This window comes from Cervus canadensis, chromosome 6, assembly GCF_019320065.1.
Source record: "Cervus canadensis isolate Bull #8, Minnesota chromosome 6, ASM1932006v1, whole genome shotgun sequence".
Classification (NCBI taxonomy): domain Eukaryota; kingdom Metazoa; phylum Chordata; class Mammalia; order Artiodactyla; family Cervidae; genus Cervus; species Cervus canadensis.
In genome coordinates this window covers 40,271,539-40,289,676 of record NC_057391.1, presented here as the reverse complement: position 1 = coordinate 40,289,676, position 18,138 = coordinate 40,271,539, and the positions used below count along the sequence as shown (strand labels likewise).

The 18,138-nt window shown below is 43.1% G+C and overlaps 1 protein-coding gene across 5 annotated transcripts in view; it reads left to right on the top strand.

The window, feature by feature from the left end:
• Window positions 1-18,138, top strand: part of NIN (ninein) — a 100,673-nt gene that overhangs the window by 17,483 nt on the left and 65,052 nt on the right. For all 5 annotated transcript variants that reach the window (XM_043471649.1, XM_043471647.1, XM_043471648.1 and 2 more), the window contains exons 4-5: window positions 3,551-3,632; window positions 16,003-16,172. In XM_043471649.1, the coding sequence (XP_043327584.1) occupies window positions 3,551-3,632; window positions 16,003-16,172 (252 nt within the window). The remainder of the gene's footprint in view (window positions 1-3,550; window positions 3,633-16,002; window positions 16,173-18,138) is intronic.

Sequence of the window (18,138 nt, the reverse complement as noted above, 5' to 3'; positions counted from 1 at the left end):
AGCACTGTTTACAATAGCCAGGGCATGGAAGTAACCTACATGTCCATGGATAAAGAAGTTGTGAGAGAGAGATAAAATCACGCACATACAGTGGAATTATTTTTTCTTTTCATTATTTTGTGTCTCAAAACATTTGCCAGTTTCAGCCTTGTAGTTGCTAATTGACTCTTGTCTTGTCCCCGCTCCCACCCTCTAGAATCCGGACTGTAGCTGGTAAACCACTTGAGGGCAGAGGTTATGTATACTCTTGCCTTCGTGTCCTGAAGCCTCAGTGTCTGGCTTTACACCTGTGACATTGTGTAAAGTTGAGGATGTGACCTGGAGCAACAGGGGGATCTCCCCGAGAGGTCAGACCAGGAGTGAAGCGGGGGCTGGGACAGGCAGGGAGCTGGACTTTGATGAGTCCAGGCAGAAGGCCCGAGTTCTCCTGGGACTCTGTCACTTGAAGACCAGCGGCCTTGGGAAAGGACACGCCTTCTCTGAGCCTCCCTCCTTTCAATTTAGCGGAAAGATGCCTACCTTGAGATAGGGCAGTAAAATTCATCTAATCACAGGAGCAAAAGACAGACATAGAGAACAGAAGGGTCTTAGGAGACACTATCAAACAAACTCATAACACACTTATTGGGGCCTGTCTCTCCTGGATGTTGTGAGAGTCAGCTGGCTAAATGTCCAGGATAGAATGAGCCTACAATAATGCCCCCAGGACTTGCATTAAAATAACTTTCTAGTAACTGAATCTCTTTCCCATTTAGCAGTGGGGGTTGGGGCAGTAAATCTGAGATACAGAGACCCCTGAGTCATCTGTGTGGCTAGTGCTCACTGGGTTGAACTACGTTAGGACAGAATTCTGAAGGGCTCTTTCCAATGACTTCTATCAAAACTGCCACCTTGAGAAAACCCAGCGGAGGCGCGCAGAGTCAGGTATAAAGGATGTGAAAATCTCAAAGCAGGAACCACCCTTTTGAAACAGGAGCCTCCTTCTCTTCAGCTCATTAACTAACTGTGGCAACGAGGGACTCCAGTTTCCTTTGGTCATGCCTACTGATTCCCTGAGAGAGAGTAGAATCATGGAGTGGGGGTCCCCGAACACAGCAGACCAGATCTGCTTTTCTGGTGCTGGGCAGCTGCGCAGATCCTGGGGGGGCAGGCTCCCGGGTGTCCTGCTCTCACCCCACCCTGCACTTGGCTGGCTGGTCACGCTCACGGTCAGTCGCTTTGCTTGGAAAACATGGCCATTTCTCTGTGAAAGTGGTGAAAATAGTCACCCCATTACTGGTCCTATTGGAGTGGCTACTACCGCTTATTGAGTACCTAGTAAGCTCTGGGAGTTGGTGATGGACAGGGAAGCCTGGTGTGCTGCAGTCCATGGGGTTGCAAAGAGTTGGACACGACTAGGTGACTGAACTGAACTGCACAAGTCCCAGGAAGTTTGAGACACTTTATGTAACTCTCATTTTATCTCCCTAAAGCTGTTATCAGGGAGGTGGTAGCATACATAACATAAAATACATGCAATGCTTTTGGCAAAGTGCCTGCCTGACTCCCTGTAACCTTCCTGAGAATATGGAGGCTCTGTCTTCGGGGCCTAGGATAGGGCCTGGCACGTAGCAGTGGCCCAGTAAATATCTGCTGAATGAATCATAAAAATTAGTTGTTCCATAGCCCCACTTTTCAAGAGGAGCAGACGAAAGCTTGGAGATGTTTAGTAATTGAGCCATTTCACAGAAGCAGGCCGAGTGGCTGAGCCAGAGTCAGAACCTCGGGCCAGCTGGCTCCGGCATATAGAGCCTTCGCTCCTCACCCTTCTCCTGCCCACCCTGAGAGGAAGGCATGATCCTGGTAGGAAGTAGTAGATGCCAGTGTGGGAGGTGCCCTGAGTAGGAGGGGCTTGGGTTTGTGATGTTTGTGAGCTGGTTGGTTGGGAAGATGGTATTGCCCCTGGTTAACTGAAGCTGGATGCCACAGTGCCTGAAGCTGGCAGAAGCTGGCCTTCTGACACTGGCAGAAGCTGGCCTTCTTTCCTCTCCCAGGTATTTATGTGATTTGTCAGCTATGAAACCTAATGAGCACAGTTTATAATTCTATGATCTTTTAATCCTTCACTGGCTCCTTAGCAGATGCCCGCCCTTCCTTAATAGACTTCTGCTCTGGCTCCGTAAATATGCTGATTTCTAGTCTGTGTGATCTAAAGGAATATGATTTAGAAAGCAGTTTCAAGTAATCAAAATGAATGTGGTAGAGAAATCACATGCACTTTGGGGAGTGTGGTAAATTGCAAGCATATACAGTTTTATGACACATGAATCTCAGTGGATTCCTCTCCTTTGCATTGATTTGCATGAATAAGACATATGATTTGTTGTCCTTTATTGTTTAGATAACTAATGAGGTTTGCTGCTTTTCCACATTTAATTCAGAAGTGGTTTTTATCTGTCACCTATGTTTAAACTCCTAGGCAGTGTTTTGTAATGATGTCCCAAAGAGACCCACAGCAGCACACATTATGAATTTATCAACTTTGTATTTACATATGGGCTTCTGTATAAATAGGTATCATGTTATTAAGCTATAATTATGGTAAGAAGAAATACCATCTCTGACTTCTGCCCCATGGTGAGGTCATGTGAATTTAAGTTATAGAATAATATACTTGGCTATAAAGAAAACCATTTTACTCCTTTAATATACCAGTTCTGACTTTGTTTTTTTTTTTCAAGAATTGTACAAACCTCTCCCCCTTTTTATTTTTTAATAATGAAAGTTCCAAGTGATACCAACAGTTCCCTTTGTGGACCACACCAGGAGAAGGGGGACTCTCCCTTATGTGCCAAGGAAACTGATAAGGATATTGGTGCAGGATTGTACTTGCAAAACATTAGATAAGGCGTCAATAACCAATTCTGAGTATTTACTTAAGTAAAACTCAGGTTCCGTCCTACTTCAGTCAAGGTAATTGTGTTTTTAAGAACTCGGGAGAATGCTTCCCAAGGTTCTTTTATCCTTTGTGTATGCTGTTGATTTCTACTTGTTTATAGAATTAGGGGCCTTGGGAGATAAATATCATCTACTTGCCTGAGGCAAGACTGTATTTCAAGTCATCCTCGAAAGGTAGTTTACTCTCTTTTAGAATATCTTAAGAGATGAAAGCATTTTTGGCACATTGTTTAAAAGGGTCATTTACTTGGAAATTTTTTTCTAGGGTCTAACCTAACATCTTTCTTTTCTGGTCTTGTTCAGAAAAATAAAAGGAACTGAGTTCAAAACCTATCTTCTTCTGAGTTTATAAAGAGGATTTTGCTGTGTAATTTTCCCCCTCAGGCTTGAACAAATGTTGATATTGGTGTTGGTGGCTCTGGTGTGTAAAATGATCTTCCCATTTTCCCTTTAGTGCTTTAGAGAAAAGAAGAAGCAGAAACAAAAACAGGTTCTAGGATTCACTTCAGGGCTGTCAGGATGCTAACAAATGGTTCTGGAACCTTGTACATGGGTTTGCTTCCTTAAGGCTATGGCAAACTTTTTCAATTTATTTTGAATTGTTTATTTTCAGGTGCATTTTGACCAGTTTAAGGAAGCATTAATACTTATCTTGTCTAGAACTCTATCAAATGAAGAGCACTTTCAAGAACCAGGTAAGGACGCTAACTTTTCTTCTTTTCCTTTGGCTTTAAAATTTGTCCAGGGGAGAATCTGGGGACTTTGAGGCATGTGTGTGAAAGCTTCGAAGTATCTGCCTCCCCCAGACTGAGCGGTTGTTTGGAGTGACTTGTCTTTTGACGTGGTCGTAAAAGGCATGCAGCTGTCGCTCCCTGGGAAGAGCCTTCTCTACCACAGCAGTGAATTAGGGAAGAAATCACTGGATTGTTCCCAGGAGATCTGTCAGATGGTGTGGCCATAACTCATTCCTGGAATGAGCAGAGTGGAACTGAATGGTCCTTCTTCCCTCCTCATTGCCTGTGAACATGAAATAATATGAACTGGGGCAGAATTTTGTCTGAAAGAAGGGTGGATAATTTTATTTAGTCCCAGTGAGTGGATAGCCCTGTGTTACAGACAGGACCACATTATAATTATTTTTCTCTCTCCTCTTGAGTGATAGTTCTTTATGGTCCATGTTGTTCATATTTGTACTTTTAATGCCCAGTAGGATGCTTAGCACATTATAAGTATTCAGTGAAAACTTAATATTATACTTCATTGATTTTTTTTAAGGCACTATAGATTATGGCACATCTTATTTTATATACTCCTAAAAAGAAAATTTTTTCTCAGTTAAAATGGTAAAATGCCACTGATTATAAGACACATCATAATTTGAGAATGTTCAAATCTAGGAGTGTGTGTGTTGGATCTTAGGATCAGTGACATATGGTAAATATTTAAGGGGAAGTGTAAACAGTGTTGAAATTTATATAATAATACAGTCTGGTTTTTTAAAAATCAGAAGCTAAGGTTAGAGGTTAATTATAAAGGGGCACACAAGGGAATTTTGGGGTGACAAAACCATTTTTATGTCTTGATTGTGATGGTGGCCGCAAATTTTATAAGTTTTTTTCTAACCCACAGAATTACTCTCTAAAAAGGTGAAACTTATTCTATGTAAATTATACCTCAGTAAAGCTGACTTTAAAAAAGAGAACACTAAAAATACAGTCCAGTTTTGAGAGTGAGGAGAGATCATTAACATTTTGTTGCTACAAGCAGTCATTCAGTGTGACCTACTTGGAAGCACAGGTGGGAACTCTTGTCTTATCCTCACTGGTGATCCAGTTCATCAGACCTTCTGAAATGCTCCAGATTTGTGTCATATATATGAACTCTGCGGTTAGCAGTGTTTTGGGTTTGGATTGAGTCTCCCCCTTTTTATTAAGGTTATTATTAATTCTGAGGCGTGCCAGAGCTCTCTGCAAGCCCCCAACGAGCCTGGGAGGGAGTTTATTGCATCCTAGAGGTTTTCCAGACTAAAAATAGAATTTCTGTAGGTCACCCAGTGCTGGAACCTGGACTTTTGTTCTTACAGGGTCTCACATTTTGTTAGTAGTTTTACTTCTTTAAGGTTGTCATCTTGATAAAAATAGTGTAAGATCTAGGGACCCTAACTAGAGCCATCACCCCATCTATTGTTGTTCATGCGAGCATAGGTAACATACACTTAAGCTCAGTGTTCTTCTCTTTGCCCATAATGGGTGTTTATGTCAGTTTGGAATAGGCTGCCCTGCTTCTCATCCTTTTGCTGCTCTTTCTTCAAAACCTGATCTTGATACCTGCCAGAAAATTGTCATAATAAATATACAGACCACAAATGTGAAGGGTTCCCTGTAGAACTGTACCATCTTGGGATCTGAATCATAGGATGAGGAGGTAGACAGTGTCTGCTTGAGCTTGGTAACAGTTTGAAAGAAAGGTCTGTAAGTTCAACTGCAGTCAGTGGTTTCAGATTTATATGTGCGCCTCACTGCTGGGCAGGAGGAGGCATCATTTGGACAAGTCTTCCAGAGGGGTTTTTAATAGTTGACTGTGTGCTCCATCCTTTGGGTGGACTACAGCAAACCTTTGTTACAGAGCTGCCCCAAGTCAGTGTAATAAAGCATCAAAGTACTTGCTGACAGCATTTCCTCCAGCATTTATGTGACTTCCCAAACATTTGACCTGGAAGGATAAAATCTAGAATTGAGCCTTGCCTTAAGAGTGTTTTATCTCATTTGAGGCTGAGTCATTCCTTCTTTGTTCCTGAGCATCTCTGCTTTTTCTGACTTTTGCCTGTCACTCCCTGGGCCTTCCAGTCATTTCTGGGGATCATGCATTTCTTTTCACTCAAACATTCTTCCACCCACTCAAATATGTGACTCCACCCCTACAGGCTGCCTGGCTTGGCTAGAGAGAGGCAGAGAAAGAAGGATCAGGACTTAAATGCTGTATATCAAGAGGCCACCTGGGTTCACCTCCTCTTTCCCCTTTACGAACATGGTTCAGTTCAGTCGCTCAGTCGTGTCCAACTCTTTGCGACCCCATGGACTGCAGCACGCTAGGCTTCCCTGTCCATCACCAACTCCCAGAGCTTGCTCAAACTCATGTCCATTGAGTCAGTGATGCCATCCAGCCATCTCGTCCTCTGTCGTCCCCTTCTCCTGCCACCTTCAATCTTTCCCAGCATCAGGGTATTTTCCAATGGGTCAGTTCTTTGCATCAGGTGGCCAAAGTGTTGGAATTTCGGCATCAGCATCAGTCCTTCCAATGAATATTCAGGACCGATTTCCTTTAGGATTGACTGGTTTGAACTGTTATCAACATAACAATCCCTCAAGTCATAGACTGTATGACTGCAGGGCTAGAGTGAATGCTGCCATTTATCCATGAGCAAACTGAGATTCAAAGAGGGATGTGGATTAGTTGAAGTCTCACAGATAGGGGCAGAGGAAGATGCTAACACTGTTATCACCAAGGGATGGGAGTCCAGGAGGCTTTAGTTTAAGGGTGTTCACCCTCAGATGGATGAGCTGGGAGCAACGCAGGCTCAGTCAGTGCAGCCTGGCCAGAAAGAGTCTGACAAGTGGCCAGCAGCAGAAGGAAGGAGCAGAGAAGAGCAAGTTTCACCTAATCGTTAGTGACGGGGCTGTCTATGTCCTCAGCATCACTTGGCTGTTCAGCACTTAGTTTGTCTTCCACCGTAAGGGACCAGGGCTGTGGTCTTTTTGTCTTACATTTTGAAATCAATGGACCTACTGGACTTTGAGAGGAAAAATTAATCTGAAATTAGTAAAAATAGGAGGGCCATAGTGCACAGCCCTTGACACTGAATGAGTCATGAGCTGATATTTTGTAACATCCAAGATGTTTATAAATTAAAAATATCCAGTGCTGCACCTGACTATAATATGGAAAATCCAGCCTGATACGGTAGGAAGACCCTTGAGCCAGGATTTGTGTAACACTGGGATATGTGTTCAGTGGTGGCCAACTCTCTGCCACCCCATGCTCCCCTAATTGGGTGGCCTTATACATTAAACTCCAATACTTTGGCCACCTCATGCGAAGAGTTGACTCATTGGAAATAGACCGTGATGCTGGGAGGGATTGGGGGCAGGAGGAGAAGGGGACGACAGAGGATGAGATGGCTGGATGGCATCACTGACTCGATGGGCATGAGTTTGAGTAAACTGCGGGAGTTTGTGATGGACAGGGAGCCCTGGTGTGCTGCGATTCATGGGGTCACAAAGAGTGGGACACGACTGAGCGACTGAACTGAACTGATATATTAAAACTTCTGAGGTCTTTGGTTACCTCATATGTGAAGGTAATTATACTAGAAAATACTTAAAACCCATTCAACTCCAGGATTCAGCTGTGTTGGCTCCTAATATCCAAATGACATCTATGTGTGTGAAAAAAACTAGCTCTGTTTCTATAAAATTTCGCCCAAAATAAATTGACACTACAAAGGTCAACTTAACAGCAAATGCCCAGTATAGTTCATACTTTCCTATTCTTCTAATAAAAGACAGCTATATATAAATAATAGAAAAACAAAGCTATAATAAGATTTCAGAGGAGATGGAGTTAAGTCATGATTTCCACAGTCTTGGGTTCTGCCATTTCTAACATCTCTGAGGTACAGTGTCTTTATTTCTAAAATTAGAAGGTATAGATGATTTGTAGCATCTTTTTAACTCTGATGTTTATGATTCTAAAACTCTTAACAGAGAGTTTTTCCCCCTAAAAACTCAACAATGCAATGAAGGTACTAAAATTCAGATGAAGTCAGAAAAATGGGTTGGGGATGTAGGGAGTCCTCTGTGGATTCCAAGCTGATTAACATCACTGGTGGCAGAGCTCCCCCACATCTAAGTGTGCAGCGTAATTTTCAAGTTATTTTCCTAGAGTGAGAGAGGGACACCTTAATTATTATTTATGGATTATAGGATTTGGGTAATGGAGATGCTGACACGGTCCAAGCTACACGGCTGTAAGCTACATAGTTACATGGCTACGCTGTCCGGATCTGTTCTCCAGAGACTTTTGTCCTTGTCTGATGCATCTTGCAGTAGGTTTCTGTTTTGTGGTAGATGTTAGCATGACGCAGCAAGTGCTTCCTCCCCTCATACTGTTAATGTAAATATCTTTCCTTTGTTTATCTGGTGAGGGAAATCTCAGGTTTGGAAAAGCTAAACCGTTAGAAAAATAAGGCAGATGATTGGGTTTTTGTTTTTTGTTTTTGTTGGTAGTAAACATTCTTCACTCCAGAAACTTCCCTATTTCTAATTATTTTCCTTGTATTTTGGAGAAGCTGTGACTATAATAAACAAATAGCTCCTCATTTACTTGGCAAGTGTGCATTGAAGCAGACAGCAGGCTAGATCCCGGTTTGCAGGCATTGAAGATTTGTGTTTGCAGCTGTATTCGGGGGCCGTGGGCCAGGCCCTGAACTCTGGCTGAGGGCCTTGTTTTTAGAAGATATGCACAGATGGCCAGCAGGAGTGTCCTCTTGTCCTCTCTTCAGTTAAGAACTTAGTCTCTGGTTCCCTTGGTATATATGGGATGCTATCAGTGAGGACCAAAAAAATTTCTTCAAAAGTTAAAAGCAACATAAAGGCACTACCATTAACCACCACCACCATCAAAAGACAGTGTGAGGACTCATTTCCTGAGATCAGAGGGAACTAGAAATGTTCAAATCCACTAGTGGTCATGTAAAATAGTGGGACATTCCTGGATTTTTATAAAACAATAAGCATCAAAAACTATAAAAGTGTTTTTGGCCAATCAATGCCAGATTCAGATTTTATGCTATGGAAATAATTATGTGTGTGTAAGAGTCATTTAAAATACTCATTATATATATCTTGAGCAGAAATTTTTTTGAAAGTAATTTTATGTATTTATTTTTGGTGACACTAGGTCTTCATTGCTACAGTGGCTTTTCTGTGGTTGCAGAGAGCGGGGGCTACTCTCTAGTTGTGGTGTACGGACTTCTCATTGCAGTGGATTCTCTTGTTGCAGAGCACAGGCTCAGTAGTTGTGCTTCATGAGCTTAGTTGCCCTGAGGCATGTGGGACCTTCCTGGATCAAACCCATGTCTCCTGCACTGGGAGGCAGATTCTTTACCACTAAGGCACCAGGAAAGCCCTCAAGCAGAAATTTTTGACAGTGTGTTTTGGTTAGGCAAGCTATGATGTACCTGTATAATCAAAGACTAGGCAGCTATTCAGTTGTCCTCTAGAAGGATACTTACTGTTATGACCTTCCAAGAAGCAAGAAGGCACTTAAAAATATATATGTGTGTGTGTGTGTGTGTGTATGTGCAAAAAGGACATTACTGTTATTTAAAATTAAACAAATAAGTCTGGTGAGAATTTTGCTAATGAAACAGTTTGTTTGGAAGTTGTGCTGACCTAAGTTTATTTCAGTTCCAGTGTATGTGATGGTTTCCAAACCAGGGACAAGAAAATGGTAGTTTTCTGCAGGGAGTCCTAGAGAATTGGTGTGTCCTTTCATGTCAGCGGTGCTAGTGACAGGGAACCAGCCTGCCAGTGCAGATGTAAGAGGCTCAGGTTTGATCCCTTGGTCATGAAGATCCCCTGGAGGAGAGCATGGCAACCCACTCCAGTATTCTTGCCTACAGAGGAGCCTGGTGGGCTATAGTCCATAGAGTCACAAAGAATTGGACACAACTGAAGTGATTTAGCACACATGCCTTCATGTCAGCACTGTGGTGAAGGGAAAGGGAATGACAAGGAGGAGAAAATCAGGGCACGAATGAGATGAAGGCGGCTTCAGTTTCTGAGACAGACAGGATGCCGTCACTGTGCGTTTGCCAGTAATCTTAACCTGTCACAACACATGAGGAGAAGGAATGTGCTGCACGGCTGGGGGCTGTGAGGCTTTCCCTGACTCTGCTCCATGGGCTCCAGGCCACCGCTGACCCCCAGGACCGTGGGTGGGAGGACCCAATCCCAGGCAGAAGCTACCTGACAGATAGTGCCCTTGCCCCACAAAGCTCCTGTGGCTTCCCCCAAACCTCAGGATGTTAGGAACTCCTCACCTCAATAAGGACTATGGGTCCAGGTCTCTTTGACTCCAAAGCCCATGGGCTCTTTCCATGAAGCACTGCTGCCCTGGAAAGCATGCAGTCTGGCTGGGTAGGTAAATCTAACAAGTAAAATGTTTATAGAAAAATATAACCATGGTCAGTATTAAGCATGGAGCAATCAATATATGGGTTGCACTGAATTCACAGGAGAAAAAAGGTCCCATGAAAGTTATACCAGGCTTGAAAGAAGTCAGTTTTGAGTTGAGCCTTGAAGAATGGGGAGGATTCAGTTAGATGATCCGTGAATCTCTGGCTTCTTCCCCCAAATGGCTCAAGAAGCAGGGCCTTCTAACAGGAATTAGCAGGCTGAGCCTCCCAGGAGAAGGTTGGGGAACAATCTTATCATCATTTTCAACTCAAAGAGTTTTTCCTGTTGACAGGTCTTCACCTGCTTTAGTGCTTAGATAGATCATCTGGTCAGACCAGTCCACCCTGGGGGTTGCTAGACCACACCTATCCACCATCCTCAGCACCCTTGGGGAGAGTGCTAACCTTCCCCTTGACATTTCCCTTCCAGACAAAGCTAATCAGAGCCACCCCATTACATTTGTGCCCAGAAGCCCCTGTGTTCCCGCAGGAAACATCACTCGGATTGCTAAGAGCTGAGTGGAACTTGTGGAGACTGAACTGCTAAGAACTCGTGGAGACTGCTCCTAAAATTCTGTCTTGGCATTCAGCTGTTTAGTTGCTAAGTCATGTCTGACTCTTTACAGCCCTGTGGACTGTAGCCTGCCAGTCTCCTCTGTCCAGGGATTTCCCAAGCAAAAAGACTGAAGTGGGTTGCCATTTCCTTCTCTAGGTTTGCATACGGGGAGGACACTAAAGGTCCAATTGGCACCTGCATCTTGTGTGAAGATGCTGGAAGAGAGGCGTGATTGGGGAGTGGGGTGCTAGGGTTCTGGAAGCAGCTGCCTTGGAAAGGGCTGTGTGGACACAAAAATGGGGCATGAGAACCCTGCCTGCAGATGGTCTCCGCAGAGGTGGGGTTGCACTGGGAGGCAGAAGGAATGGATATAATGTCCCAAGGCTTTCCAGCTGTCTTTTTTCCCCCTCCCTTCCTTGGAACATCTCCCTCTCCAGCCCTTTTTTTCCCCACCTCTCCCGCTCTCCTCTACCCTCCTCTCCTCTTCTTCTTGGCCTCTCACTCATTCTTCCTCTGCCTGTTGGACCCCAACCCATCAATTCTTCCCGCTTCCGCTCTCCCAGCCCTCCGTCGGCCTCTCGCTCTCCGCCCTGCTTCTGTCCCTCTCCTGCTTCCTTTGCTGTTGGTTCTCTTTCTGTCTCTGTGTCTTCCTCTCTCTGGGTGGTTCTCCGCTTTGCTTCTCCTCTTCCCTTTCTCTTCCTTAGTATCGGGTGTGCATTTGCTCTCTGACTGTGTGATCCCTGCGCAGCGGTGTGTCAGAGTGGGCGAGGAGGTGGGATGCACGCTGGGGGTGGGGGTGCTCATTTGCTGCATGACTACCTCTTCCCGGGAAGCTTTGTGGGCTGGGGCGGTAGGGGGAGGCTTGTCCTGAGGTTTACACCTGCTTTATTTTCAAAAGAGTGATTTGAGGAATTCCGTGAGGTCAGCAGAAATGTAGTCTAGAGGGTCTCAGACAATCCTCCTGTCCCCAGGTCCGTTAGAAGGGATGTGGTCTCTGGGAATGAATTCCTAGGTTAAGGAGGCAGGAAGCCAGGGATTGCAGGAGCAATTCCAAAATAAGGAGATCAGCACCACAGAGGCATAGTTTTCTTCTTCATCCTGGAAATATCCTCAGGTCATTTCAGGGAAAAGGGAAGTTTGAATCAAAAAGTGATAAAATAGCCATCTTATCCCTCAACAACTACAACAGAATGCTCTGCCATGGCTGGTGTCTGGTATTTAATACTAGGGTGCGTCTCTGAAACTCTCCTTTAACTTCCCATGTATGTACTATGGATGTTGGGCTTCCCTGGTGGCTCAAATGGTAAAGAATCTGCCTGCAATGCGGGAGACCTGAGTTCAACCCCTGGGTCAGGAAGATCCCCTGGAGAAGGAAATGGCAACCCACTCCAGTATTCTTGCCTGGAGAATTCAGTGAACAAAGGATGGCTACAGTCCATTGGGTCACAGAGAGTCAGACATGACTGAGTGGCTAATACTTTACTGTGGATGGTGCTTCATCCCAGGTCCTAAGCTTGTGTTTTTCATGAAAAGTATTGATGGAATAAATAGTGTTTAGGCTTTTGGGTAACCATTTCAGCTTCCTCTTGGGTCCTCATTGCTTTGTCTTTGGCCATTGCAAGAACTGAGTGTTCCAAGTGGCCATTCGCATCACACAGGTGTCTGGGGCAGTTCTGGGGGAGAGCACAGAACGAACACTGCCCTGCTCAGAGGGAGAAGGGAGTGAGGGTGGGTGGCTGTTGGTTGTTTTCCCTGCCTGCAGCTAGCCTGTTCCAAGTGGTCATTCTCATTAACTTTGCATTTCAATTTTTCTTTTATTGTGAGCACAAGATCTTCTGGTCACATTAAATGTATGCACTGTGGTTCATCCTGATCCTGGAAAGCGAACATTGTCACAGCTCTGGAGTTTTCTCTTCTTGTTACATCTCATTGTGAGCTCTCCAGAAGCTCCAGGAGTCCAAGACTCCTCTAGGCAGTGTGGGCTTCTCTGTTTTCTTTCAAAGCTCACTTGTGCTTTTATGTAGTGATGCCAAATAGGGGAAATGGAAAACAGGAAAGAAGGGAAAATGGCTCACAAGCTTGACACTCCAGGTAGAATCATAAATACACATTCAAGGAACTGAAACACTGAAAGTAAAAGCAGTCCTTTATTTCCCCCACCCCCTGCGCCCCCACTGATATTTCATGTCCCTCCTTGGAACTCATGATTGGAGCAGTTACTTACACTTAGGTTAAAGGAAGCTATATGTACATAATTTCATTTCTTAACAGGTTAAATGACCATGTATTATCTGACATAGAAAAGACTACATGCATCACATCTAGATGTGCTCCTAAAGTAAAGAAACTTTGCCCCAGGGCTGTGGTTTGGCAAGTCTTTCTTGGGCATGGTAAGGAAGGGGCAAGGTGTTCTTTAGTTTCAGTGAGCAAGAATGTCTTGAAACCCCCACTAAGGCCTCCTTTCTGGTGGACTGCTGCTGAACACTTGTAAAGCCCTGCTTGAGATGAATAAGGAGAATATTGGCATTTTCAAACCCTTAACACAGCAATGACTGTTGGCATGAATGTTCTCTCTAGACCTTCTTACATTTAATGTCTTTCTTCCCCTTCTTATTTTGTAAGTACAATGAGGTTGATGCTCTAAACAGAAAAAGAATATGTGGGTATGTAAGTCTAAAATGTAACTATTTTTAATTGATGTGATTAGTCTGATACTTTATTGTATGATTTGTGAAATTTCTTATGAGAAACTTTAATACTTCATTTTTTCTTTGCTGTGTTAATATCTTTATTCCTAAAAGATTTTATATTTTAATAGATTTCTCTAGAAATTAACTTTGTGATGTAGGTACAGTCTGTGAAAGATATTAGTGTTTACTCAGAATTGGTTTGTGTAATTAAAATATAAAATTAACTTAAAAATTAAAGTTTCTGGCAATGCAAAAATAAGTAAGTATATAAATAAAACACCAAAGGATCCTAGTGTTTCACAATCTATGTATTACCTTTCATTGTGTAGGAAAAAAACTGTTTCAAACCTACCCCTGCTCCCTACACAGCATGAGATACTTAGTGGTAAATAACTAGGGCTTCCCTGGTGGCTCAGATGGTAAAGAATCTGCCTGTAATGCAGGAAACCTGGGTTCAATCCCTGGGTCAGGAAAATCCCCTGGAAAAGGGAATGGCAACCCACCCCAGTGTTCTTGCCTGGAGAATCCCATGGACAGAGGAGCCTGGCAGCATACAGTCCATGGGGTTGCAAAGAGTAATACACAACTGAGTGACTAACACTTTCACTAACTAGGGAACCATTTTATCCACAGATGGGTTTTAGATTAAATCACAGTGGGACTTTTTTGGTTTTTGTTTGAAACAGTGGCTTTGTCCCACTGCTTTTTTTCCTGTGAAAAAGCACAGCGTATATTAAGAGTTCTTTGTCACTTCCTTCCCCAGACCGTGACTATCTCCTCACAGTGGAAAAATCCCATGTTCCATTTTCCGATGTTTTACATTTTCCCTTTAATTTTTTCTAAGCCCCCATCATCACTAAATGGTGTATCTTGTTGTCCTCCACTAAAATTTAAGAATATGTAATAAATTAAGGATGGTTCTACATTGCCTCTTATCTGACTAGCATCTGTGGGTGTCAGCTGCCAACAAGTAGCTCGGGTGTCTGGGCCGCTCCTGAATGCTCACAAGCTGACACAATCTCTTCTGATAAAAGGTACCTTCAGATATGCATGTGCCTTTCAGTATAAATTTTGTATGCTTGAACACTTTGTGTAAGAGAATCACTCGACCTAATAAAGTGACTTGGCTGGTACTTTGAAAAAGCTGGGTATAAATATCGCTAGAATTTATAGAACAAGCATAAATACTTCACTCTGAGCTTTGCTGAGTATTTTCAGGATGTTTCTGAGCACATTTGTGAAATCAGAGCTTATCCCAGGAAAAGGGCCTGGGGGGAGTGAGGACAGAGTTAGTCACATAGGATCACCAGTCCTCCCAGGGAAGCTTCAAAGTAATGGCTACCCCTTAACATTTTCATGTTAAGGAGTAGGGTTTTATTTTCTTAGTTCTTGTCTAATCATCTACCCTAATTTTGTTGAAATGTGTACAGCCCTTACCTAAAAATCTACATGTCTGAGTTCAGACATACCTTGTTAAGACTGTCATGTTAAAAAAAAAAAAGACTGTCATGTTCAAACAGAACACATATGTTCTCCAGAGAGACAGTGTGTCTGTATGGGTGATAAGAACTGAAATCAAAGTATTGCCAGTCTTATATTTCATGGAAATTTTTATTCTCCTAATTATGTTCAAGATGCTAAGAAAAAAGGTCTATCTCTAATTTGATATTCGTAATGAGTGAAGTATTATTGCTTTAAAGCTACCATTGTAGAGGAAGATTAGTGTGTGGTGATGGTGGTGGTGTGGTGATGGTTTTGGTGGTGGGGAAGGTGGGGATGATGGTGAAGGTTGAACCTGAGACATGTCCTGCAGAATGCTGAAGCCCTTCTTCAAGGTCAGGAGGTGACTCTCCCCTTACATGCACATTCTTTTTTATTTTGCAATACACAAAGCTCATGAAGAGAAAAGAATATATCATTTCCTTAATGCAGTTTTGCATTTGCTGTTTTATTCCACAGCTTTTAATTTTATAATGAGATTTTGATGCCAAGTTTTATGTAAGCAATGAGCTGTCGTTAATTGATTAGGACGCACTGTGTCGGTTTCTTTGTTCTCTCGTCTTGCTTGTCTGATGGATCAGAAAGTGGGATGGTTAACAAAGGAGTCACTGAGGTACAAGAGGGGTGTGTTCCAGACTAATTGGAGTGAATGCTACCTTTACAGTGCTGATACAGTGTTCATTTTATCATCATTTTCCAATGTGTTTCTTTGGTGGTATCATCCGTCCCTCTACCTTCCCCTTTGTCTGTGAGCAGAGCTTGATAAACAGAAGAACAAATATGACTGCTTGCTTTGTCCTGATCTTAATTCCATAGTTTAAAGCAAATTCTTCACTGTGGGCTCTGCATCTCTCCCACCATATGCTAAGATCTACTCAGGGCACTATAAATCTTTCGGAATTAGAAGCTATGTTCTGCATCTGACCTGCTGGCTCATGGACGCCCACATCCACTGCAGCTGGCAAACGGTGGTGGTTTATTTTGGGGCTGGTATATAAGAGGCTGTGTCCGAAGGCTGGGAGTGTCAGATAGGGACTGAGATTGTCTTGTAATGTGGCCTCAACTCTTGTCTCCTTGCCCAGACTGCACTCTCGAAGCTCAGCCCAAATATGTTAGAGGTGGGAAGCGTTATGGACGCAGATCTTTACCTGAATTTCAAGAATCCGTGGAGGAGTTTGCAGAGGTGACCGTCATCGAGCCGCTCGATGAAGAAGTACAGCCTTCACACATCCCAGCCAGTGAGCGCAGCGAGGTAAGAAATTGGACAGACACATCCATCTGGACCACAGGTGTGGAGACCTGTGGGTACCCACACCCTTGTAGTGCAAACGCAGGAGGACTGGGGGTTTATGGCTTTTCTCAGCCACTTTTTTCTTATTACTTGCCTTTTGGGTATCTATAACTGCTTTTTCTATTGTTCATATGTTTCATCTCTGTTTCAACTTTTGAAGAGCTGATGTTTCTGTGCATGTTTTATGTATGTACAGTTTTTAATTCAGTTATTTTTATATTATCTGAGGTCTACCACTTCTAGCTCTTCTTGGGAATATCTCTCCCCTCCATGGCACTGTCATTTTTAGTTATGTAAAAAGCTAATCAGCTCCCTCCCCGCAAACTATAAAACAGCTGCAGTGACAGGTAAGAAGTGAAAGCAGTTTTCAGGCATTTCAGGAGCCAGCATCTTATCTTCTGTGGTGGGGTAAAGCAGCTTTGCAACTTTGTCCTTGTCACAGGGCTCAGCAATTGCCAGGATTCTTACCAGTTCTGTCGCCCCCAGGCTCATCTGACTCTCCAGCAATCAGAGATCCCTCTGCTCCCTCATCTCCCTCTTTTCATTTTACATTTTGCTATAATCTACCAATAGAGAAGCAGTAGCATTTTCTTTTTTTTTTCTTTATGGCTCATTTACCAGTGTCCCATTTATAGAACATGATTGAAAGTGCCATGCTGAGCAAGCTCTAAATATTTCTTGCAAATCCCAGCTTAGTCTGGGGATGCAGATATTTCAGATGCTCATATAAGCTGGAAAAGAGACAAAAGAGCCTCAACTTCCTTAAAGTCATCCGTAGATCATAGGTTAAGCAGGGAGCATGTGTTTGTTGCCATTTAACTTTGATGTTCAGCCTGCTGATATCTAGGAGAAGCTTGCTCCAATAATGTCCCCAGCAAGCAGGTAGCTGGCATCTTCAACTTTCTAGAATACCCACAAACCCAAAGGTAACAAGAGAGAGTCCCAGTATTGAGCAGAAATGAGACCAACCCCAAGTGCTGCAATTTAGAAGACATATGACTGGTCTGCTAACGAGAAGAGGATCACACTGCTTTTTAGAATCAAGTGATACCTGTCCTCACAATAGAAGTGAAGGAGCAGTGGCAGAAATGTGAGTGAGAAGAGAGAAAGAAAAGCAACTAGAGGGGTAAGACAAATAGAAACCACAAAAGTGGTGTGAATAGTGTGGGTGAGAGGTGATAGCTAAAAACAGAAAGACCATGAGAAGCAACGAGGATGCTACTAAAACATCACAGCACTGGGGGCCCATGGGTCTGAGGCAGAGACCTCTACCCATCTTGGTTCAGTCGGTTTCAGACCCTTTCTTGGGTCACTTTGAGAATTTAGATAGGGCCCTTTCCACAGTAAAACACATATACTCACACTCACAAGTGTTCCGTTTACTATTTCAGGTAAGCAAGTAATTTGCATACTTCAGTTCCTGCAGTGTTCGTAATATTTATCTTGCTGTCAGGAAGATATCAAAATTACAACATTAAACCTGTTTCATAGCCCTAACTAGTGTGGAATGTATCTGAGACATTTCTCTGTGAAAAAAATAATTGGTTAAAATAGGGCTTCACACTTGATAGGGGAAGATTTTCTTATTTGCAAAACACTAATTTTAAGTCTAGTATCTCTTTTCTCCAATTGTTTTCAGTACTGAGGTACTGTTATTTGGTGCTAAGAAATTAAATGGTTACTTATTTTTTTGTGAGGCGAGTTTCTAGTTACCACCTGGGGATACCCAGAAAGTTCTTGGGCAGAACTGATTTTGTTATTGGCAGGATATTTCTTATGTCTTTATTTAATTTCAGCTACTGATTTCCAGTGAGATTTACTGTTTAAAAAGTGCAACTTTGGCTTTATGTGTAAATAAAGTTAAGGGTTGAGGCCAGAGTCTGGGCAAAATCTTGCTGCTTATATCTTAGTACAAGGGTATATTGGG